Source organism: Zosterops lateralis (genome assembly GCF_965231275.1).
Source record: "Zosterops lateralis genome assembly, chromosome: 13".
Classification (NCBI taxonomy): Eukaryota; Metazoa; Chordata; class Aves; order Passeriformes; family Zosteropidae; genus Zosterops; species Zosterops lateralis.
Window position 1 is genome coordinate 14,463,109 of NC_139773.1, and position 23,719 is coordinate 14,486,827.

The following is a 23,719-nucleotide window of genomic DNA, read 5'->3' on the forward strand; positions in this document are numbered from 1 at the left end:
GATTGAGAAACACTCATCGGTAGTTAGCTGCAGTGGCTGTGGGAGAATCCTGCTGTGATATTTCATTTAATGGCACTCTGAAATTTTTCCGTCTTTTCAGATGGCATCTTTGACATCTATTAGAGGCTATTGTTTCTTTTCCTTGGTTCCAGAGAAAAGCTTTTGCTATGTCAGGCTACAGTCCAAAACTGGATCTCAGTACCAAAGCCAATTTTAGGTGCTGAATTGGAGTGCTATGAGATCCTTCAGGTGAACACTCTAAAGTGCAGAACTGCCAGTTTCTACAGTGAACTGCAAGGCTGTCCTCATCCTCTTTCATTTACCCCTCCACTTAGTCTCATTAGGCAAACAAGAAGCTTAATAAAAGCCACTCAAACTTGAATAAAATCCTTGCTGCATATTGATATCAGCAGGAATCTCTTCCGTAGATGTTAAGTCCAAGCTGAAAGCTTATCCACAAACTTCATTCAGGTTGATTTAGAACTTCAAAAATTAGAATCACAGGCTGCAGCTGGGACTATTAACCTTGATAAAGTACCCTCCTTCCACTCACTGCAGTCACGTCCTCTCTCTTTATCACAGGGATCATAAAAGCATTATTTGTCTCTCTTTTTTTGGCAGGTTTTATCCCACCTCCACTGATCTTCGGGGCCGGGATTGACTCCACGTGTCTGTTCTGGAGCACGTTCTGTGGGGAGCAAGGAGCCTGTGCACTGTATGACAACGTGGTCTACAGATACCTGTATGTCAGCATTGCTATTGCCCTCAAGTCCTTTGCATTCATCCTGTACACAACCACCTGGCAGTGCTTGAGGAAAAACTATAAAAGATACATCAAGAACCACGAAGGTGGTCTCAGCACTAGTGAGTTTTTTGCCTCTACTCTCACCCTAGACAATCTGGGGCGGGACTCGGTGCCCCAAAACCAACCACACAGGACAAAATTTATCTATAACCTTGAAGACCATGAGTGGTGTGAAAATATGGAGTCTGTTTTATAGTGACTGTGGAGGGGGGAACTATATTAATAATACAAGGGTCCTTTTTAATAAAAACAAGGAGAGAGCACGAACGAAAGAAGAAACAACTGCAAAACAGGAACGGCAACACAGGAAACTTTTGTCTTTTTCTCAAAGTCAGACCCAGCCAGGATTCTTGAGAACAGCGTCTTTCAGTGGGATCACTTGTGACATCCTGCAAGGTGATGGAGAAAGCAGGGAGCCCTTGTGGCTGGTACCAGCCCCTTTGGTGACAGCACAAGCTTCCAAGGAGGGCATCTGCAGAGGTTCCCTGGAGAGTTCAGCACAGGCTTGGGCACGAGAAAGCAAGCTGATAACAGCAAGGTGATAACAGCAGTAGGGTTTTTTCCCAGTTGGGACGGGGTGTGTGGTGCCCTGCAGGGCTGGCCAGGCTGGGTGCTGCTCCAACCTGCTGTGTGTCCAATGGAGGGAGGCAGTGCTGGAGCCCTTCCAGCAGTCACACTCTGTCACCAGCCACGAGTCCACGATAAATACCTTGAAAGCTGCTGGAAACCTTCCCGGTGGCGAGCGGAGCTGTCAGGGGTATCCAAGTCCTTCCAGCCCAGGCTTATTCGCAGATTGCAGCTTCATGGCTGTCTGTGAATAACTGTGCTCAGATCTCAAACCCAGTAGAGTTCAAGACATTTGCTCACACTTTGCCAAACGTGCTGTCATTTTTTAAAGGGGGATGAGTTCCAAATACTTATCTGTGTAGTCCTCTAATAAGATGTTTTTTTGAAATTATTTTCAAATCTATGTTAACCCTTAAATCACTGACACTTTTCCATGAGGAGGATTTATTTATGCTAGTTTGGGGAAGGATCCTGTTTAATTCACCCAAACATAATGTGACTCAAGGGGTTTGTTTAATCCTCTGCATTTTTTATCCATACGCCTTCATTCTAATATGCTACCAAGCCAATGAAGACACATAATATGTTTTTAAAAAAGAGAATGAATGCACTGTGTCTCTATAAAAACAATTGTCAGTTGGAGAATTATAGATAATATGATGATTTACATAATATAGTTTTTTCATATTCTATGTGACTCAGTGGATACATATATATGTGGAGAGGCTGTTTATGTTCTCTCCAGTTTTTAAAGATATATATATATATATAATTTGCAATCTAGAAATTGTGTGGTGGATGTTTTCTTTAAAGTGTGTGTGCGTGTGTGTGTGTGTGTGTGTGTGTGTGCAAGATGAGAGGAATTCTGACCTTAATCCTTCAACCCTCACAACTGGTATTTTATTTTTCACCTGACAAATTCCACTGACTTTCAGTGGAAGCCATGTGAGGAAGATGGAATAATCTCTCTGGATGCCACATTTTGTTTGTACATGTCGGAATAGTGTTCCTCTGGAAGGCTGGGTTATGGGAGCAGAGGCTGGCCAGCACCGAGCAACTCAAACTTCCATTCAGCTCCCCACAGAGCATCCATGCAGGAGCAGATTTGGCTTGGCTCTTGCAGTGCAGTCTTACCTAAACCTGCAAAAACCATGGGGAAACTTTCATCTGATTACAAGAAACGTGGGGGTCGGGCTTATTTTGTATGCATATTTTTGTTTTCCAAAACATTCCTGCTGGGATGCAATGCAAATCGGCGGCGTTTGATGAGTTTTTCCCCAGGAACCAGACTTGTTTCCAATGGATTAAATGTCAGAAGGGCTTTAAGGGTTAGCATCATAATGAAAAGTTCCTTTATTATGTGAATTTCAAAGCTGTTGTGAACTTGAGGATGTTTAGAGGAGTAACCTGGCATGTTGAGTCAAATGCTGGGTGTCACTTCCATGGTGGCAGAGGGGCTGATCTTCCCCAAATCCTTGTCCATTGCTGCAGTGGACACCCCAGAGCTGGCACAATTACAGAGGGTTGATAACTCGTCACTCATGTTCAGCACCTTTTCAGCAGATTTTGCTCTTATCCAGGCTTTGTAACATGGGTAACATGGAGTATCAAACTGCTTCCACTTGACTGACTTTACATGTGTGTGTTTGCAACTCATGCACAGATTTACATGTTCAGCAACAATAAAGGCAGGAAAAAAAGGGTGTATCAAATAAACTCCATTGTGCCAAATACTCAACAAATGTTGTAACTGCAGATATTTAATTCTTGGGTTTCAGCCATGTTAAGAATCACTCAATTGATGAAGAAGTTTAAGGAAAAAAAATACTAAGCTATGCAGTGCCATTGTTACATTGGGTGGTAAATGATGGTTTTTAGACCATTCCATTGGTTTAGTATATCATATCTGCTAAAATAGAGATACTGCATCCATAAAACAATGAATTCAAAAAAGGCACAGGGTGCATAAGTGTCTCATAAAATATATATAATTGTCAAGTACAAGCCTTTGAAATCATTCTGTACAGTTCTCTTCATTCTGCAGATTTATTACTTAGACTGCTGTCTTTCCAAATGTTAGCTCATAATTTTATACTATACACACACTTTCAGACTTGAACACAAATGTCACAGAATAGAACCTTTCTAAAAGCCTGATTGCTTGAAATTTCATAACCCCTTTCACAATTTCATGATTTTCCCCTCTGAAAGTCCAAGGTGAAGGAGAATAGCATGCTGATTGATATGATGTAAAACAAACTCCCAGTGTTCACGAGCCATGGTTTATTGGTACAGTCAAAAGTCCCCCTTGACCGGAGTTATAGAAACAGGGTTCCAAGGCACAAAGCATTTTCATTTTTGTTTTTCTTTACTTTTTTCATTTGATCTCTTCTCTTCGTATGTGTGGGAGATGCAGTTGAATGGGGTTACTTACATTATTTTTAAGCTGTAACTTGAAATTCCTGCATGATTGTTATTTTATTTCTTTTGATAATGGAATGTTTGAAAAGCTTTTCCCCCATCCCACTCTTTTTTTTTTCTTTTTTTTTTCTGCCAGGGTTAGGTCTAATGCCTGCATCGTGAAGGGCTTTGCTGTCAGTGCTTTGGTACAGATTTAAAAACAGAGCTTCAGTTAAAAAAAAAGTACACAAACAAAACCCTTCATCCACACCAGCAGGCATTTTGTTTTCTTCTGATTTCAGAACCACAAGCCATTTTTGCCTGCAACCCAATTTTTGTTAGAGAATAACAAATGAAGAGTGTCAGACATCCTCCTTCTTCCCAAACTGCATTGTGAGCCTTCACCCATCAGCACTTCACCTCCTGCAACTGCCTTAACCATGCAGGAAACTTAAACAACAAGGATGGAGTTAGAAAAATGCCCATTCCCAGGAGCAGAAACAGGGGCATGGTCTGAGCTGTGCAGTCCAGATCCAATGGTGGAAGTTGTTTCTTCATATTCAAGGGCATTGAAATTCAGGGGTTTGTTGAGACCTCAGTCTCAGCAAAAATGTTCTTTTGGCATTTCCAAGCACTGTGTTCCCCCGTGGCTGTCTGCTAAGGAATGGGATGTTTGAAAAAACAAACTACTTGAGATTCTGCAGTCTCTCTGGGATTGACCAGTTGCCTTGCATGACTTCAGGTTGGGGTTTCCTTTCCCTTGCACAGATCCCACTTTGGAATAGCCCCGGTGCAATCAAACGGAAACCCCAATCTAAAACTGATGCAGATGACACTGGAATTGTTTTCTCTGCATCCTTGTTAACAAGGTGGTGCATTTCCACCATTATTTCTCATAATACATCTAGAAATCATCCATTTTCCTGACTTTGCCCAGCACATCTTGGATGTAGAGTGGAACTGAAAAGTCGATCACTTGAATTATCACTTGAATATCACAAACCTTCCATTCTTGGCAATTCAACTAACAGGGACCTCCCTCTGCCATTCTCCTCTGTGATGCACTGAATTCCTCGGTGCTGCTGCTGCTGCTGTTGTTAATCATGGTTGGGTCTCACCTTGCTCAGAAGGTGAGAAGGGAAAGATGCAGAGAGGAATTAGCTTCCATTATCTGACTTAGCTACACTTCAAAGTGCTTCCAAATTGAGCTGATGGTCTGCAGACATTTGGAACGTGATTGGAGTATTTCCAAATGGCTGAGATGCATTGACTTCTTTTCCCTTAAGAAAAAAAAAAAAAAATTAAGGGTATGAATGTGATTTGGACCCCCTCCCCTATCCCCATCAGAGTTTTATGTTCATCACATTGCAGTAGAGGCAATGTGCTTAAGGTTCACCTTTGCGTCTCAGACTTTTTTTCTCAGTAAATGAGGTCCTGGGACACAAAAAGGCACCTCCATCTCACAACCAGCAGTTTCACCCCACACCCAACCCACAATAACCTAAATCCTACCAGCACTTTAGGTTATTGTGAAGCTTTAGCCCCCAAGTCAGCCACAGCTGTTGCTGCCATGTGAGAGTTTGTCACAGCTGGGTGTGTTTGGCTTGATATTTTCTTCAAACTTTGGCATTCTTGGTGTGATGTTTGCTTTATTCTTGGCAGGTGATATGGGGAATTGTCAGTATAAAAGACACATGCAAATGCTTCACTGGACTGATGTGATAACAGCTTTGTTTCTTTATTCGCAAGGGTTTCCAGACTTACTCCTGCTCTGCCTTTAAATGCAGCTGTGCTCATCTATCCCCCTAATTTCATGTGAACTGTGTTTGCAGACAGGAGCAGGTTTGTTGTTGTTCTCTCTCTAGATCTGATTAATATGTGCAAAGCTCACAAGCTTCCTGTGCACAGGGCAGAGCACCCCTGATTACAAGCAATAATACTGACCTGTTCTCATTTGCAATAGAGGTTCTGGCATTTCTAACCTAAAGCTGGGTTCACCTCTCCCAGCATCCCACACTGCTGCTGTGACTCACCTGTTTTGTTGGCAGCCAAGATAAATTTGTGGAAAATAGGCAGCAGTTTATTGAGATGGGAACCTTTGGTGTGAGCCAGATTCAGCCATGCTTATCTGATGGTTGAGAGTGATCCAAGGAGGAAAGGACATTGTAACTGAGCCACTCAGTGTCTCTGAAAGGATTATCCATCCTTCTGTGCTCCTGGAGAGCCCTACCTCCACCAGACCCATGGTTTGTGGGTGTTTTCTTCCAAACTGACCATCAGTTTCCTTTCTCTAGCCATAGTTCTTCCTTCCCCCAATGGCAAAGCACAGCTTGGGTATACCAAGTCAATAAAAGGTATCCAGAGTTTCTGAGAGGCATTTAAATTTGCCTGGGATGCCAGCAGGTCTCACTTAGTTATACATATGTTCAAAATGTTATAGTTTGTTCTGCTTATATCCCCATAATCTATAACTTCTAGGCTGCAAATGATGTTTTCTATCATTCCATTGACATTTCTAGCCAATCTGAGTCTTAATACAATTGCTTTGCTGAGAAATGGCCTTTCAGCAGTTCTTAGACATGAGGTGCTTCTTTATTAACTAGTGATGCCAAGTAAAATCTTTGGCCATTGTCTGTTCCCTGAATTCAGGGGAGCAGAAGGAAGCTGTGACTGCCCAGAAGCAATACTGATGTTTCCTAGGGCAGGGTGTGACATGGACTGCTTTTCTTTCAGCTTCAGTTTTGCCTTGGCTTCTTGGCTCTGAGCATCTCTTGGTCCCAAAAGGACACAGGGAATTCAGGAGAAGCCATGTGGACAGAGCAATCCATTTAGATGGGTGCAAGAGTAGGACTTCAGGATGCTTGTTGTGTTTCTGTTTTGCTTGTCAAAGCTTTGCTTCAATCTATATTTGTTTGATGAATAAAGTGGCCCCAGGGATGGTGTCTTTGGGATGGGATGAGTTTGTGATGTTTCCCCCACTTTATTCAGATTAAATGTGGCAGAGCAGGGTGTCCAGCCCTAAGAAGGAAAAGATTTGTCGTACCCTGAACAGTTTCTAGTGCTGGACTTGTTCTGCACAAAGTTGGTGTCTGCATGTGGCAGGAAGCAATAAGAAACTTGTCAGCTGCAGCTCGGCAAATAATTTATAACAACTTCATACATGAATTTTTGCTTTTATTTCTTCCTTGCACATTGCTGAGAAAATCAAGAAGATGCCTCTAGTGCATTTGCAAGGTCATTTCTGCATATCCATCTGTGGTCTGGAGAAGTTGGAAAAACTTTCTTGTAATTCATACAAGGGTTTGTTCTGGATGGACATAAAACTCACAGGGGATATTTCTGCTCCCTGAGTTCCCTAGGCTGGAATTTTCTCATCAGTAGAAATATTTAGTCCAAAAATACATGATTAGGAATTGAATAAGAGGATCCCTGCTCAGTGCCAGTGGGCTGAGCACCGCTGGACACACACAGTGCTCCAGGACAGCCAAAGTGCTGCCTTCCAACTCACAGTCCACTTTCCAGGAATATTCTCCCACAGATGCTTGAAATTCTCAGCCTCTCCCAGTGTTCCTACTGGTTAAAGCACTCATTTGAGTAATTACTGAGAGCAAACAGCAGAAGGGTATGAACCTAGAGAGAACTGAATTGGTATTGAGGTGAAGCAGGTGGTGTAAATTTTATTTGCGATGTTTGCACAGCTCTTGGATCGGAAGCAGAAACCTCTTGGGCATCACAAGAGAGTTGCATATGGCCTAACATATCTTAGTTCTTCCCAAATGAGTTGCCCGTGGGTGGGACAGCAAAAGGCATCTTCCCCTGCCACGGATGTCTCAGCCCCCAAAACCCATCTCCTCTTGCAGTACGGCATCGCACAAACAGCAGTGCATTCACCCCTCACTGCAAACAGTGCTGTGTTTTTGGTGCCTCACAACTCTAACTGTGAACTTGAAAGGAAGAAATGACCCCTGTTCTTCACCCATGACACTTCCTGCCCCATCAGAGGAGCAGGATGATCCCTCTTGGAGACTCACAGCCGTTTTCCTAAAGTCTTACTGCAGCAGGACCAAACGGTGCTCTGTGATCACAGGTGGCCTATTCCCTGTGCTAAGGGTCTGTAGCTCAGCTACAGCCCCACCTTGCCTTCACAGTGTTTTGGTGCAAAGCATGGTGAGGAGGCTGCATATGATTGCCCCTGACAAGTGCTAAGGGCTGCCAGTGGTCTATGACCACCCAAGTTTTGGAGTCTCAGCTTCCCTCACCTGCTTTTGGGAAGGAGCCATCCCAGAGCAGGTTCAGAGGGAAACTGGAGCAGTGCTGGGACCGCACAACAGGGAGCTCTTGGTGCCACATCCATAGGGAGGAGGGGGTGGGATGGAGCAGGGGAAGAGCTGTGACATTTTAAAACCCATAGTGCCTACCACTGCAAATGGAACGCTGTATTGTATTATATTATACGTGACTACCATGTAAATAAAGTACAATAAATGTGGTGTTCGTTAGGATTTTGATACAAGTCAAATGCAGTCTGCAGAAATGTTTTTTTCCCCTGCTGTATGTACTTATACCACATTCCAGGCACAGGGACATTTGGAGCCATGTGAGCTAGCAATGCATAAATGGCATTAGATAGGGTGTATTTGCAGTAAGACTGTTTTAAAATTCCTTTTGCCCTGTGCAGGTGAGACACGAGCACCATCTGAAATCAGAGGGGAGGGAGTGAGGGCAGCTTACACAGGCAGGAGGAGAGCAGCTCTTGATGTGGTTTGTGAGCAAAGAGACTGCCCAGCCAGTCCTTGGCCATGCTTCATTCATGGTGGAGAAACAGCAAGGTTTCTGTGGCTGATCTCTCTTTGCTTGTTTTCCTGCTGCAGAGGATGACCAGCAGCGCATGCCCTGCCTGTGTAACCTGGTGATCCCCCACCCCTGACAGCCCTTAGTGGCAGCTACAGATGAGCAAATTTGAGAGCTTAAAATTCAAAGCAGATTGGGAAAGAAGTTCTGTTCTTGACCAGCTGGCTCCTCTTTGTCTCTGGCAGAGATTGAGGGGCTTGGAGCTTTGGCTAATAAGAATACTACGAACCTACTTTGTTTCTTAACCCCCTCCTTTATCCATCCTTCTCTTTCTCTGTAGTGTAAATAAAGAAAATAATACATTTTCACCAGGCAAGCCTGCCATGTGCCCTCCAAATCCTGATGTGTCTCTTAACTGGGTTGTTGGTGGGAGTTCCTCTGGGCTTCAGAAGCTCAGGACTTCTCTGACAAGCATTTGCAGCTGGTGTGTGGATGAGATGTAATCTTCCATCAGTGCATGGAGGGTGCTTCCACACTGTTGGTCTTGTTGTAGAACAAGACCACCCCATGCAGTTTGTCACACCTGTGGCTTGAAGCTCACCTGCAGAGCTCTGTGCAGGGTCCACAGCACTGGAGGAGTATTTGCCTGCCTCTGTACTAGACCAGTCCATGGTGTTTGTCCCTCATACCATTGCTGTCCTTCACAGTCACCTGGGCAAAGCAGCATTTTTGGGTTGTGGTGAAGGTCCTTCCTGCACAGAACATCACAAAGAGTCTGTAGCACCGTGTGGGACCTGGATGAACCCACCTGCCACTGCCCCTTCTTGGGCTGGGGTTACTGTTTTCCTGCTGTGCCCAAGGGAAAATGGTCCTCAGAAAGGTCTTTGAACTGTGCTGGTAATTTGACTGCTGGTAATTTTTCAGATGTTTAGCAGCTCTTCCAAAATAAACCAAAACCTGGTTTGGAAAAGGAAATGTTTCACTGTACAATTGACTTAAAAAAAAAAAAAAAAAAAGAGAAGCCACATGCTCGATATATTTTGAGTACTGTGTTCTGTATTTTTGCAGCTTATATTTTCCAGATGAGCAGTTTAGAAATAATGTGATGTGAAATACATACTGTAAGATTGCTGTAAATGATATTAAAAACACTATTTTCATTCTTGTCCTGTCTCACTGGATGATCTCTTTGTTTCTCCCAGGTTGGCTGGCTGGGCTGGTGCTCTGACTGTTCCAGAAAGTTCTCAATCTCAGTAAAAACAGGGTTGAGAGTTCAGGTTGGAGGTTCAGGTGGTGATGTTGAAAGTTTGCCAGAAATGACAGTGGTGGTGAATGTGTTCTCTGTGTGTGCAGTGCCTTCAGAGGGGAGGTCCAGTGAAGCAGTGGTTGTGGCAGAGAAGGTAAGGCAGGTTTTGGGGGAAAATGAAGTTTAATGAACAGAGAAAGGAAAGAGAGAACAAGAACATCTTAAATTCTTGCAGAATGGAGGAACTTGAACACCTGGAAGACACTAAAATGAGGAGGAGCTCAGAGGGAACATGATTGGAGCAGGAAGGCGCTGGATGTGTCAGTGGTGATGAATGTGTCTCACACTCTTTGTGTCAGTTCAGCTGTGGAGGGGAAAAAAAAGGAGCTTTTAGCTGAAATAGCAACAGCTGAGTGAAGTGGCTGAGCCCTGCCATGCACCCTGAGCCCCTGCAGCTGCAGAAGCTTCTCCATCTCCATCAGTGCTCCCGCTGCCCTGGGACAGGCCCAGAGGGTGACACATTCCTGAGTATTTAGTGACACACACTTCCCCTTGCTCCAGCTGCTGTACTGCTCAGAATAAAAGTAATCACTTCTTTGACCCTTTAATTCTAAATACTTCAAATCTGGTATGTCAAAGAGAAGTTTTCTCCTGAGTTTCTACAAAATGATGCTAAACGAGGCAATTGCATTCCAACTGAGTTGAATATTCACTTATTCCTTGTTTGTTCCTTTTTTAATCCTTCCCTGTTCCAATTCCCTCTTCTGAAAGGCAGTGAGCAAAACAAAGATTAAAAGTCAGAAAACAAAAAGAGAAAAACAATTTTGTTACACACGAGTTGAATCCAACCACTGTTGCTTTGAATTCACTTCCCAACAACAGGAGCTTTAAAGAATAGTTCAGGAGGAATGAGGGAGGATGTCTGGGGGAAAAAATGTTTTGTTAAATGTTGACAGCAAAGAATCTTTTTATTTATTTCACTTCATTGCTTTCCCTCAGCCCAGCTCCTGGTTGTGTTGAGGTCTGTGCAAACTCCTTCTGAAGGCATCATTCCTGCTTGCTCCTCTGGCCATTCCTGGCATGTCCCCACTGTCCCCCACAGTGGGTGAACACACCAGCACACATCACACCCAGCATTTCAGGGCCTCCCTTCAGCCATCCTAGACCTTTCATTTTTGCTGCTACCTCTGACAGAATCCGGTTAATTGGGTGTTTACTGAGCTGAATTCTGTTGTGGATGCAGACTATTAACCTTTATGTCACCTAGAAGATATTACACCTGGTAAAGTTAATGTTTTGAGACTGGGAGGTTAATGTGTCAGTCCTCAGCCCTCCCTAATTAGTGACGAGGGCCCGTGTGTGGCTGTACTGTAAGCCCTGCTTTAATTAGAAAGGACTCACAGTTAGGTCACATCAACAGCATCAGTTTACCTGCCCCTTTCAACCTTCTCTGATCATTCTCCTCCTTGGTGTTCCAGGACCTTGGGTAAGTTATGGTGCCCACCCCAGTGATGCTGGAAGCCTTCCTAAGGTCATCCTGAGCTGGCTCTAAGGCAGTGACTGCTGATGAAGTCTGGGAGCTCCTCGTGGAGAAGGTTGTGTTGTTCCAGGCAATGTGCTCTGCAGAAGGTCTTAGCTCTGCACCACCTTTGATCAACTTTAGATGATCTGTGTGCTTCTGAGTTGGCTGAGTGGCCTGGAGGGGTTGTGAGGGCTTGGGAGAACCTGTTTTGGTTTTGTGTTGGGGTGTTCCCTGTGCTGGCAGCAGCTCTGGGTTGTGTGTGACTGTGTGGAGCAGTCCAGTGGTCCAGGGTGGAGAATGTTGGAAGGACAAAACACATCATTAGAGCTGTGACTCTGTACCACAAACTTTCTTTGAAGAGCCTTTTCCAGCCAGCCAAAGAAGAGGGAGAAGATCCCATGTTGTTCATGGCAAGGCACAGTTGGGTGTTTCTCTCTTGTTTCTGTTTTCCTGTCACTCCTGTGACAAATAGATGTCCTTCCACACAAGTGCCTTTGGCTCTGGAGGCAAAATGCAAAACCAAACTGCTACATACAGCCAGTCAGAATATTCCCAGTGAGGGGAAAAGAATGCAATTTCCTCCAAATTATGACTTTTTGTGGGAATATCTCTGTTCAGTGCTATTTCATTCAAACAAAAGCTGATGAGCTCGCAGTATCTTGTTGAAATTGGAGCATTTAGAGTTTTCTTTGGGAAACCATAGCCTGAATTTCCTCAGCATATAAAATAAATTGGAGTATTTGGGCTTTTATCAAAATGAAATGTTTTGATTTCCTTCAAGCAGTATTTTCTGCTTAATGTTACACTTCTGTGAAAATTCTGAAATTCAGTGTTTGGTTCTATTTTGAGACACAATTACACATAAACCTTCTGGAACTTTTCACAGATGCCTCTTGCCAATCCAGACCCCACCAGAAAAATGCTTTGAGTGCCTGACTGGCCTGGTGGTGGCTTGGGACATGGGAGCAGCACAGTGAGGGCATGCAGGAGCACACAGGCACCCAGCAGAGGCCATGCTCTGGCCAGGCAGTGTGAGGATGAATCCTCCTTCTAAGCAATTAAAGGTTTATCCATTGCCCAGTTTCCTTTCTCCATTGATCTGGCCTTTGAGAGAATAACTAATGTATTTAAAAATCAAAGCTAATGGTGCATTTTCTCCTGTTAGCTTGAGGTCAGTGTTGGGTTTAAAATTGGCTTTGTGTCTGCTCTTTTGTAAATTTTCATCTTCCCTCCCTGGCAGGGGAAAATGCTTGAGGAGGGCTCATCCTCAGACTGGGAGCACCATGTTCAGGGGCTGAGCCTGCTGGTGTTCCACTGCCTTTGAGCACAGCCTGCATTTTTCAGAATGCAGAGTTCTCAGTCAAAACTCCTTATTTTAGGAGTGAAAAATCCATAAAGCTGAGGGGCAGCTGAAGGAATAGGGTGTTTTTACTGGCCTTGTAGGTGTGAAAGAGCTGATTGAGGAGAACAAAGCGCAGCTCAGGGGAGTTTGCTCCCTGCCTGAGGTCCATGGGGCTGGGTGGCTGTGGGGAACATTAGCTCAGCACAAGGACCTTGCTGGCTGCCACAGTGCTTTTCTGCAGAGCCTTTCCTCCACCTCTCAGGCTGTGTTTAGTCCATTAGTCACCTCTCTGGCCTTAAATAAAGGAATTTGAGGTTTTCATTAAAAGCCTTGAGCCTGGGAAGCTGATGCTCAGCAGAGGGATGATTTTCACCTTTAGGAGGTGGCCAGAAAGAATAAAAATGGTCTCATTATACAGCAAGTTGGGAAAATTTCTGCTGAGAGGTGGGAGAGCAAAGGGGATGGAATTTTTTATCTTATTCTCAGGTGGACTTGGGAAGGCAGTGAGGAGTGAATGTGCCCCAAAGGCTGCAGGGTGGCCTGTGAACAGAGGTCCTCAGGCTGCTGCCAGCAGATGAGTTCAGAAATTCAGCAAGCAGAAATCCAGGAGTCTAAGAAATGCTTGGGATGGAGTGGAGCCTCATCCTGATTTTCTGTCTTAGAGATGGTTTCTGGAATTAAACTTACCTCTCCAAGCCTCCCTTCATATGCAGGAGGAAAGGGACTGCTGAGCCAATAATATGAACGATTGATACGATGATGTTTTTGTGGCAACCCTTAGAGCATGCTGAGTGCTACCCTTCCCCTTAGATTAATTAGGAATGCTTTCACCTGAAATCCTGGAGACCATTTCCTGCTGGCCTCGGGTGTATAAAAATCATCTTCTCCATTCAGGACATGCACAAATTCCCCACTGAAATCAGCACTCATCCAGTGCCAACACCCACACAACTTCCAAACGTGTCTGGAAAGGAGCAGAGCAGCTTGAGAAACATCTAGATTTCTGTATGAAACCAGAAGATAACCCAGCCTTTGTTGAAATGAAAAAAAGGTGTTTGACTTTTTTTTTTTCTAATATTGTGGAAACATGCTGCTGGACAGCAAATGCCTCTGGAGATGCAGAAGAGGGTGCTGAGCTGCAAACCAAAACCTGCTCAGCACAAGAACACTCATTGTCGCTAAAGATAAGGTTTTAGGGGGCTCTCTTTGCCTTTGTATTATTTCTAATCTGTTTCACTGCGGGTCATAAAGCCTGGTGTGCTGAGTTTTTCAAGTGCCATTAGTTTATGGGCTTGTTAACAGAAAGGATTTTGTTGGTCTTTCATGGTGTGAATCTCATTGAACCAGAGATACTTTGGTGTAATTTTGATGGCAGAGGAGAATCAGGTTAATAACATTTAGGATCATCTTTCAGAAGGTATTATTTGAGCTGGTTCCCTTTTCCATCCCTTCTTTCTCTGCTCTCTCTCTGCCATTACTGGTGTTATCTCCCTGGTATCCCTGGAGCTGTATTTATGTGGTCATAGCTTGGGTTAAAGCATTAGAAACATGCAGGGCAGCCACCTTTTGGGGGCTGTGTTCAGAAGAAGGTCTGCAAGAAGCACATTTGTTTGTTTTTGCTTCTGTATCTCTGTACAAAGCTGCAGATGGGAATGAGAGGGTGTTTAAAAGCCAGAGGAGAAAAAACAAGTTAGACTTTTTAAAGCATTGTTAGAGCACAGCAGGCCCACTGATAGCAGAGATGTGAGACAATAAAAGGGTGAATCAGTTAATTAGGATGTTTGGTTAATATACTGCTACAGTCAAAACTCTTCTGCTGGCAGCGTGAACAGATTCTGCAACAGTGTGAACAGAGGAATTGCGAGAGCTGAAGAGGGCAAGTGTGTTGTGTGGGTTGGAAATAGAACTGTGTGTTTCAGCAAAGGCAGGAAAAATATCCAGAGGAAAGTCTTCAGCAAAGAGTGTAGCTTCCAGAAGGGCTGGAGTTTTTAAGTCTTGATCCACATCATACATTCTGTCTTGGACTTTCCATAATACTCCTGCTGCTGAAGGAGACTTTTGATGGTTAAAACTCAGAGACAGCCTGGCCTGGCATTGTTCACCTTTTAGTTCTTTCCCAGTTTTCTAGTTAAGCACAAACAAGGCTGCAATGCACCAAGAAGGAAAATTGTGGGCTATTTCTGGGGAAAGCAGTCTTAGAACCTACTGCCTGCTTTCATTCATCTCCTTTCTCATAGGAAAGAGCAGAGACCTTGCTGATTTCAGTAAGGCATTTCTCTTAAAAGGCAGCAACCTTTGCAGCAGCCTGTGTTTTGATGGGACATTCTTAAGATCTAATGCACAGGCACCCAAGACCTTTCCTTTCTTTAGAGAGGTGGAAATGAGGTTTTACCTTCTGGAAGCTCTGTATAACTAAACAACCTATTGACTTGCCTGCTACAAGGTGTCTGCTTTCTCAGGATGTATTAAACATGACAGGCACTGCTCTAGTCCCAGGCAGAGCAGCATTAACCAAGGGTGTGCACTGACTCTGCTGCAGGATGCTCTTCCCAATGACCAAGCTGACATGAGGGAGCAGAGGGACACTGTAGCTACACACACTAGATAAATAGGTCAAAAATAAATGCTTTTGAGAACAGAGTAAATGATTTTGCTCTCATCCGTGCTCCCTCACACACTATCAGCTCATCAATATCTTCCTCTCTATGACAACCCTGAGAAAAACAAGGCAATAGAGGAGTAAAAGAGGTTATTTAAACAAGAATGCCGAGTGCCTTTCTGAAGTAACTCTTGTTCATTATTGATCTGCTGGGGGTTTTTTTGGAAGCAATTTATAGAGCAACAGGTTAAAAAAAAAGAAAGAAAGGAAAAAAAGAGAAAAGCCACCCCAAGAAACCACAGAGCACACTGAAATCCTGAGAGCTCAGCTGTCTTCTATCTCAGGTTGCACAGAGCTGTGTGTCACCGTGGAGAAGCTGACTGAGGTGAGGTGGTGGGAACAGGCTGGGGGAGGCATAGAAGGGTGTAGCCAGAACCAGAGAAATGTCTTTTACACTTTTTAAAGTGCAGATTTTATTCCATCTTTAACAACTGCTAATGCTGGGTGTGAAGGTGCTGTGTTTTGGGGAGCTTTGGGTCAGACTGGCTTTGGCAGACAGGTCTCCATCCCACTCTGCAGGACCAAAGAAGTTCCTCTTCAGCTTAACCAACTTTATATTTTCCCTTTTTTTATTTAATGGGCTGTGTTTCAAATGCTGCAACAAGTCTAGACAGGTGGCCATTTCATTGTTACAGTAAATAATTTACATGACAAATTCAGACCTGTCCCTTGGTCCTGTATTATTCATGAATGAACAGGCTTGTTTTTTATGACAATGTTCCTTATTCAAACAGAGTCTGTGATGTATCTCAGTCCTTGAGTTCATTTCTGTGGCACTTGGCTCTTTGCCAGCCTTTTGTTACTATTTTCTGGTTTGCAAAATGTATTACCTAGATTGTGTTTCTTCAATTCATCCTCTGAGGGACTGAAACTTTCATACACCACAAAGATTTCTTTGTAGTGCAACCTCACTCAAACGCGTATTTCTGAGCATTTTCCTTTTGTACAATTGGTCTTGCACACAAAAAATACCATTTGTATGAAGATTTGTGGCAAAGGGCAGGAATATCCCCAAGGAAAACACTCAAGCATCATTTATATAAATCCTCACAAACACTTCACCGTTGTTTGCTCATTTTGGCTTGTGCAGATCTCACCCATGGGGTTTATAGATGTGAGACTTTGGCTCCCTGGTGACCTCTGGGCCACCTGTTATCTCTGAGCATCTCTAATCCCATTCATTTTGTTGGAGGTGGAGAGGACAAAGCTGCAGTTTCCCAGCTGCTCTCTGAATTTCTGAGGTGTAGATCTCCTTGGGAAGGCACAATGTGACTGGAGCACAGGAGTCACCTCTCAGTCCTTCACACACTTCCACTCAGCCTTGTTTCCTTAGACCTTCACTCTTCACCCATAAAATGGGAGTAATAACAATTCCTTTTTCTCAGGTATTTCCCTTGTCCTGTCAGCTCACCCTGCAAATGCTACAAGACACAGATCCAGGGTCATCCTCACACCAATTTGTGCAGATGAACCCTAATCCCAACAATGACAAATGCACATTAAATGTCTGTGTGATATCAGGCAATGTGAAAGCACTGAAACACAAATCCATGCTTTTGGATTAATTTATATACTGCAGAAATATATAGGGGGATAATTGACCCTTGTTGCTCATACCCAGCTGATTTGCTGCCTCCATGCTTGATTGAGTAATTGATGGTGCTTTCTGCTTGCATTCATCCCCTGAAATAAAGTGTGTACAAAAATAAATTATATCTCCTCCATCCCCTGAAAATAAGCCCATTGTAAATTACTCAGAAATTAAAGATAATGTTATCTATTTCTTCTTCTGGGAATATGTGGTCACAGCCTTGAAAAAGTTAAAATTCTAGTGAGAAAACTGGCCAAGCGTGTTATTAATGCCCTCTATGCCTTGAGAAAAACATTGATTAATTTGCTACCAGGATTCCTTTTGGATGAAAAGGGTCATGGGTTATTTACAAACAAGTGTTATTTCTCCAGCTGTCATTATTTAAAATTGTGATGGGGGAAGCTCTTTATTTTCTTTACATTTCTTTCTGTATTTGAGGAGGCTCCAATTTTTCGGATCTCTGCTTTTGATACAAAATTCCTTTAAAAGCCAGAGGATAAACCAAGCCCTCTCAGGAGGTGATGAGACTGCTGATCTAATTAGGAAAGGATTGGAGCATTGCAGTCTCCTCAGATGACTTCACTAGAAGTTGGGGGAGCAGAGATGCTTTTGAAATTCAGTCTGTGCATCCTTTATGTGTCTCTGGTCCACAGACCTCCAAGGAAGCCCCAGGACACCATAGAAAGTGGCAGCATCAGCACAGGATTAGCAGAATTTATGGTTTCTGAAGATAGTTTCAGCTTTCACAGGAGACCAAAGCAAGTGCTTTGATTATTTAACATCATGAGCCATCCTCTGCCATTTCCAACAAGTGCCAGGTGCTAATTCTGCCTTAAAATGCCCTGCAGTGGCATCTGAATATTTTATCTCTGTGTACACATTCTTCTTTGTAGTTTTGGACAGTGAAGCTACTTTGATTACAAATTTTGGGTGGCAATTCTCTTTTTTTCTTTCCCTCCATGGAGCTACTCCCCAAGAATGAGCCCCCAAGAAGAAATTTGGGATTGTAATGTTTGGGTTCTTGGAGGAAACATTTTCTGAGACTCTCAGCTGTAGAGTCAGGGCATCCTACCCATTTAGATATTTTGCAGATCAGGAGAGCCACGCAGGGGAGCTGAGCTCAGCAGCACTCTCCCTTTGGGCCATGAGGGATGGGAAGGATAACCAGGATAATGCAAGCCAGGAGTGAAGGGTATCAGTAGGGACTTGGAGAATCAGGTCTGGAGCAAAACTAAGGTGTGTTGATAGAGGGTTTTTTGGAATCTTGGAGTTGAATGAATGCAGCAAATAATTTTCTTTTGAATTAGTGAATTATCAGAGCTCCAGGAGTGAAGAAGAGAGGCAGCCCAGGACCTCCAGCCCTGAGAGCAGGACAATGGCAGGGACAGCCAGAGGGTGCCTGTGTAGGAGCCAAGTACATCTGCAAGCTGTGCCAAGGGGGTGATTTTACACAGAACTTTATATATTCCAGCCTGTGCTGTTTCTCCCTTCATAAGCAGCATCCAAGCAGCAAGATCAGCAGGAAGATATGTTTGCCCAGGGCCAAATTCAGCTCTGCTCTCATCACCAGCAGTAAGGACTGCCTGCTGAATTCATACCCAAGTGTTTATCCACAAAACCAATGCTCCTGTGGATTCAGCACAGGAAATCACAACCCAACACTGTACTCAAGCATCTTGTGCTTTCTGCTGCTGCTCTGCTAACCAGATTAGGTTCCCCTGCTGCCTTATTCATTTTGCACTCATTAAATCTAAATTTAGAAATGAAGGCAACTCTTCTCCCCTCTGGGAAAGGTGGAAGGGAGAGTCCTTGTTGCAATAAGCCATGAGGAGGAAAAAATAGCATCTAGATTTTCTCTCCTGTGAGATGGAAACATAAATGTTTCTGCTGAGACAGAGAAAGAAACTTGTGCCCAGTTCCCTTCTGCACAGAGCACTTGTTGGATGCTGTACCTAAAGAAATTTGTGCAAATTGTTGCAAGCATGCAGCAAAAGGTTTATTTGACCCAAATGACAGGCATGCAGCAGTGGCAGGAGATGTTATTTGCTCTGGCCAGATCTAGAGGAGTTGTAGCTTGCTGCTGAGTTTGAACTTTGGGCTTATCTCCAGCACTGCCCTGGCAGATGGGCAGTAGCTCCCTGATTTCAGCTAAAGAGGCAAATGCAAAGAGATTTCTTCCTCTCACTGACCTTTAATAATCAATGATGTTAGCTTTTTATGAAAAAAAAAAAAAAAGTAATTGTGGTAAAATCTCCTTCAGGTTCTTAGGAGCAAGAACTGGTGGGTAAGAGGCCAAAGAGGGCTGAGCTCCTCCAATGCCCATCCCAACTGGGCACCTCTCCAGCTGTGCATTTGCTCACAACACAGCTGGAGTCAGAGGGAAGAGCTCAGGTCTTCTGGGCAGCCAAATGCCACCACAATAGGAGGGAACCTCTGAAGGATTTCAGAAATCTGTGTGAATAGGTAAATCTGAGCATCAGTGTAACTGACCATAATGAATGTGGGGAGAAACAATCTGGGCCATCTCTGCACGTGCTGAGCTTGGACTGGGCATAGCTGGATTCAGTTCTGACAGTTCTCCAATATCGTTAGCTCAATGTGCAGTGGCAGCCAAAAAAAACTTGCAAAATAAAACAGATGCCATTGAAAATGAGAGAGTTGTTTTGCCTCTACACAAAATCTTGGGATATCCCCATCCTGGGGGGTGGGATGCCTCTGGTTGAGGGTATGGACTCCAGACATTCAGCTGTGCCTTGCAGATCTGGACAGCTGGAGTGCTGGTTTCACGTGGAAAATTGAGAAAATAATGGGTTAACTTTGGCTTTGAGAGAGAGGGCAGCCAAGCTTGAGATGGTGGCAGAGCTTACAGCATTCACAGGGGCTCTGCCCAGCAGGCATGGGCTGTCACTAGCTGTTAAACCCAGAAGGTGGAAGAAGCTTGTCAAATAACAAACTGTCTCTACATCTGTACAAGATCCTGGCTGCATGTTGGGAGGCACTGCTCCCTTCCCCAAAGGTACAGACTGAGCTCCAGACCCTCTGCCACTGCTGAGGCATGTGTGATGCAGCTGTGCCGTGCAGGATTACAGGCAGCATCTTTCAGGAGCAAAAATGATGTGTTTGACCATCATATGGGGAAAAAAAACCCCAGTGAGAAGGACTGTCAGCACTTGATTAATGAAGTATTCCCCTGTGGAAGGATCTGTGCACAGCTTTCTGCCAGGGACCCTGGCAATGCCAAGAATGAGGCATGGGTTCAGCACCTCTTCCAGAGCTGAGAAATACAAATCCAGCACACAAACAGAGCCAGCTCCACTGATAACTGCCAAGGGAAACCAGCACAGCTTGTTAGGCAGCAAAACTTAGAGCAAAGAATATTGCTGGGTGAAGAGTGTCTTAAGGTTTTATAATTTCCAGTTTATTTCATGGCTGTGGTGAGGAGGCTCGTGCAGATCATATTGTTTAACTTGTTGCAGCTCAGCCTGAAGGTGCAGGATTTGACTGAAGTGTAGCAGCAGATTCAAACCAAAGGCAGCAGCTGGGACCCCTGAGCCTTGTTCCTGTCCTGCCTAGAGGGCTGTGTCTCTCCAGGCAGGGACAGAAGTTCCATGTGTCTCATCTCCAGCACACTGTGGCTTTTGGCCATGTGCTGGTCACAGCTCCAGTTCACCCTCACAGTGAGGCACAAACTTTCCACAGCTCAGAAGCTGTGTCACAACAGGATAAGAATCCCTGGCTTTGCTCTTGATGGCTGGAGAAGCAGCAAGTGCCACCCATCTGGTTTAGATCTGCTGCTGTACGTGGCCTGCAGCCTTTCAGCAGCCTGAAGTTTCCTCTTTGTGCAATGAACTTCTTCCTCCTGGTTCATTTGCCCTTGGTTGGCACTGGGCTGCAAGATGGGCTGAGAGTGCCAATGCAATTCCTTTAGGGGAAAAAAAATCTTCTTTGACTTTCAGGCAGAGATAGTGATTTTATTTCTAGAAAATAGAGCTATAAATTCAGGTGATGCCAAACAAACACTATGCAATGTCTGTATTAAGGTGGGGTGGGGGAGTTATATCAGAAAAGGATGGTATTTGTCACTCACCTGTCTGAGTGCTGAAAATGCTCTTGTCTTTGTGTACTGACTGCTTGATTTTCAGCCTGCCTGCATCCTGGCCTCACTTTTTGCTCAGATGAATTCTGTTCTCAAGACTGCAAAGCTCAGTAAAAAAATATTTCCTTTTCAGCTCAGCACATAAGTTTGTAGCAAGGAAGAGCTGTGGGCAAAATTGCCAAACAGGCAAATAAAGGAAGGTGCTTGGGGTGGTTTGTGGCCTCAATAGAGCGTGTATGGCAAAAAAAGAGAAATATTAAAAATCATATTTTTAACTGTCTGCCTGACAGACACCTGGATGGGAACATTAGAAACCTGATGGATAAAATAGGCAAGGCAGGAGTAGCAGCTGCTAAATTACATAAAGTGCAGATACAAATTGCAGGCACAGGAAAAAAAGGAAGGACAGCTCAAAAATTGTAGCTGAAGTATCCATTTCTAGACCAGTATTTGTGGTGCTAGGAAACAGATATATCATTTGGGTCTGAAGGAGATGAACTATTTATTTAGCTTGAAGATTGCCCCCAGCAATTGTGAATCGAAAGTTATCTAATGTCTTTGCCATAGGCTCTAAGTGTCTGGACAGTTAGCATATGCAAGGGAATTACTCACAGATAAGCATCCAGTAATTTATACAGAGCATTCCAGATAGAAACCTCTCCAGTATCAATTTCTGCCTGCTCTGTAAACTGCTCCCATTTGTCAAGCCGGATAAATTCACAGGCGGGCTGTGAGGGGGTGCTGAGACCTATGTATGCTTTATCAGTTAATACTCACTGAGGTCCCTTTGACATGATTGGAGTAAATCTTTCTCTCCTTTTCTTTGGTTATGACCAGTCTATAATCTTCCAAGCTAAACACCATTCCCATGAATGAAGAGTAATACTGAGAAGTAGGGGAAAAAATAATACGTAGAGAGAATGCATTTCATCTCACTTTGAAGGTAATGAGGCAGTTTAGTGTGACATGTCATTTAAAACCAGGCTTTTCTATTTTATAGATTCCATGTCTCTGAAGAAGTGACTGACAGATCAGTGCACAACATATTTTTCCCAAGGATAAAAAAAAATTGAGGTTGACACAAAGGGGAGGCAGCAGAGTCATGATGATCTTCAGGAAGACAAAGGGATGAGTGTTTCTCCATCAGGTAAATAACACAGACATGAAGTTATGCAAACTAAGCTAAAAGCTTCAAAACCAGAGTTTGTTGGATCAGGATGTGACTGTGGTACCTGTGTCCTTTAGCTGCCACCTCCAAGAAGTTCCCTGATCAGCTCTGCTGTGGAACCAAACCCAGAAAGGAGCCCTGAGCAGTAAAATCACAAATTCACAGGATGGGCAAGGCTGGAAGGGACTTAGAAGTCACCTGGCCCAATCTCCCTACTCAAGCAGGATCCTTGAGAGCACTTCACTCAGGATTGTGTCCACAGAGCTTTTGAGTCTCACCAAGGAAGGAGATTCCAGGTTCCATTTGCCCTTTCCTTGGGCTTTGCTGGCCTCCTGCTGCTGTTTGCCAGAAAATTCCTACTCCATGCTCTGTTTTCCCTGTGCTGTGGCTGCCACAGGAATATCAGCTGAGGGAATATTTGAGGTTTTCTCTGGCTGGGAAGATCTACTGAGGCTGGGAGTGTACTGAGGACTGGATGGATCCCAGCAGCTGCATTTTGTGTTGGCTGCCAGCAGCTCACTCCAGGCTACCCGAAAGGAATGCACAGCTGTTTATTCCAACCAGACAGATGCTTCTCTCCCTTCCAGTGTGAGTGAGGACTGTGGAGCACATCACACATGAGACACATCTTTGTTATACAAGAAAGGAGCCATCACCATGATCCCAGATGTGAGAGATGTTGCCACATACTTGGACAGAGTCCACACACGGCTCTTAAAAAATAAGAAAAAAAGAGATGCATAATGAGTCCTGGCACTCGTGTGTACTCGAGGCCATCTGTTAATGTGCTCCGGTGCCAATTTGTGGATCTAGGAACCAGTCTGCAGGTCATGGATGCCAAGAAGAGATGGGCTTAGAAGAGGCACTTGCAGAATGTGCTAATGGCCAGTGTTTATCAGGAAAACCTCACTAGCAGTGAATGCCATCAAAGGTGACAGTGCTGCTCTTTGGTGTCCAGGACCACAGCAGCCCATGTGTGGAGCATTCCTGCCATGGCCTGATGTCTCTGCCCCTGCAGTGAAAACAGGAAAGTTCTAAACCTTTGTAAACACAGCAAGAAGTGAACTTCTAACCAACCTACTGTATAAGCTGTTTCAGTATTTATCCCTCTGCTGCATGACTAGGTGCTCAGGGGAGGCTGGAGAGGAATTGATGTATGTGTGAGCATCCTTAGGAGCAGGAACACAGATTACAGGATGCATAAAGAGTCATTTCTCCTGTGGCAAGCACAAAATCCACCCTGGTGTGTTCATCAGCCATGCCTGCAGCCTCACTTGCAGGACCCCCTGAGAGCAGGAGCCTTCCTTCCTCTGCTAATTTCCAAATGGCTGGACCTCACCTCAGGGGACAACCAAATATGGAGGAATGAGCCAAGGTTACAGCCACTAGACACCTTTTAAAAAAAACCAGGGGATTGTTGATAAAAAGGGCCCTAAGCAAATCAGATTTATTTTCTAATCAGTGCCTGGTAATGTCATCATCATACATTTGCATAAGCAGGATGTTTTATGCATTGTTTTCCTTTGAGCAGG

The 23,719-nt window shown here is 44.2% G+C and overlaps 1 protein-coding gene across 1 annotated transcript in view; it reads left to right on the plus strand.

The window, feature by feature from the left end:
- Positions 1–9,728, plus strand: part of SLCO3A1 (solute carrier organic anion transporter family member 3A1) — a gene marked incomplete at its 5' end in the record, with an annotated part of 137,139 nt that extends 127,411 nt beyond the window's left edge. Inside the window, one exon of the mRNA XM_083870982.1 lies at positions 622–9,728. Coding sequence (XP_083727108.1) covers positions 622–1,001 — 380 coding nt within the window. The 3' untranslated portion in view covers positions 1,002–9,728. The remainder of the gene's footprint in view (positions 1–621) is intronic.
- Positions 9,729–23,719: the final 13,991 nt, after the last annotated feature.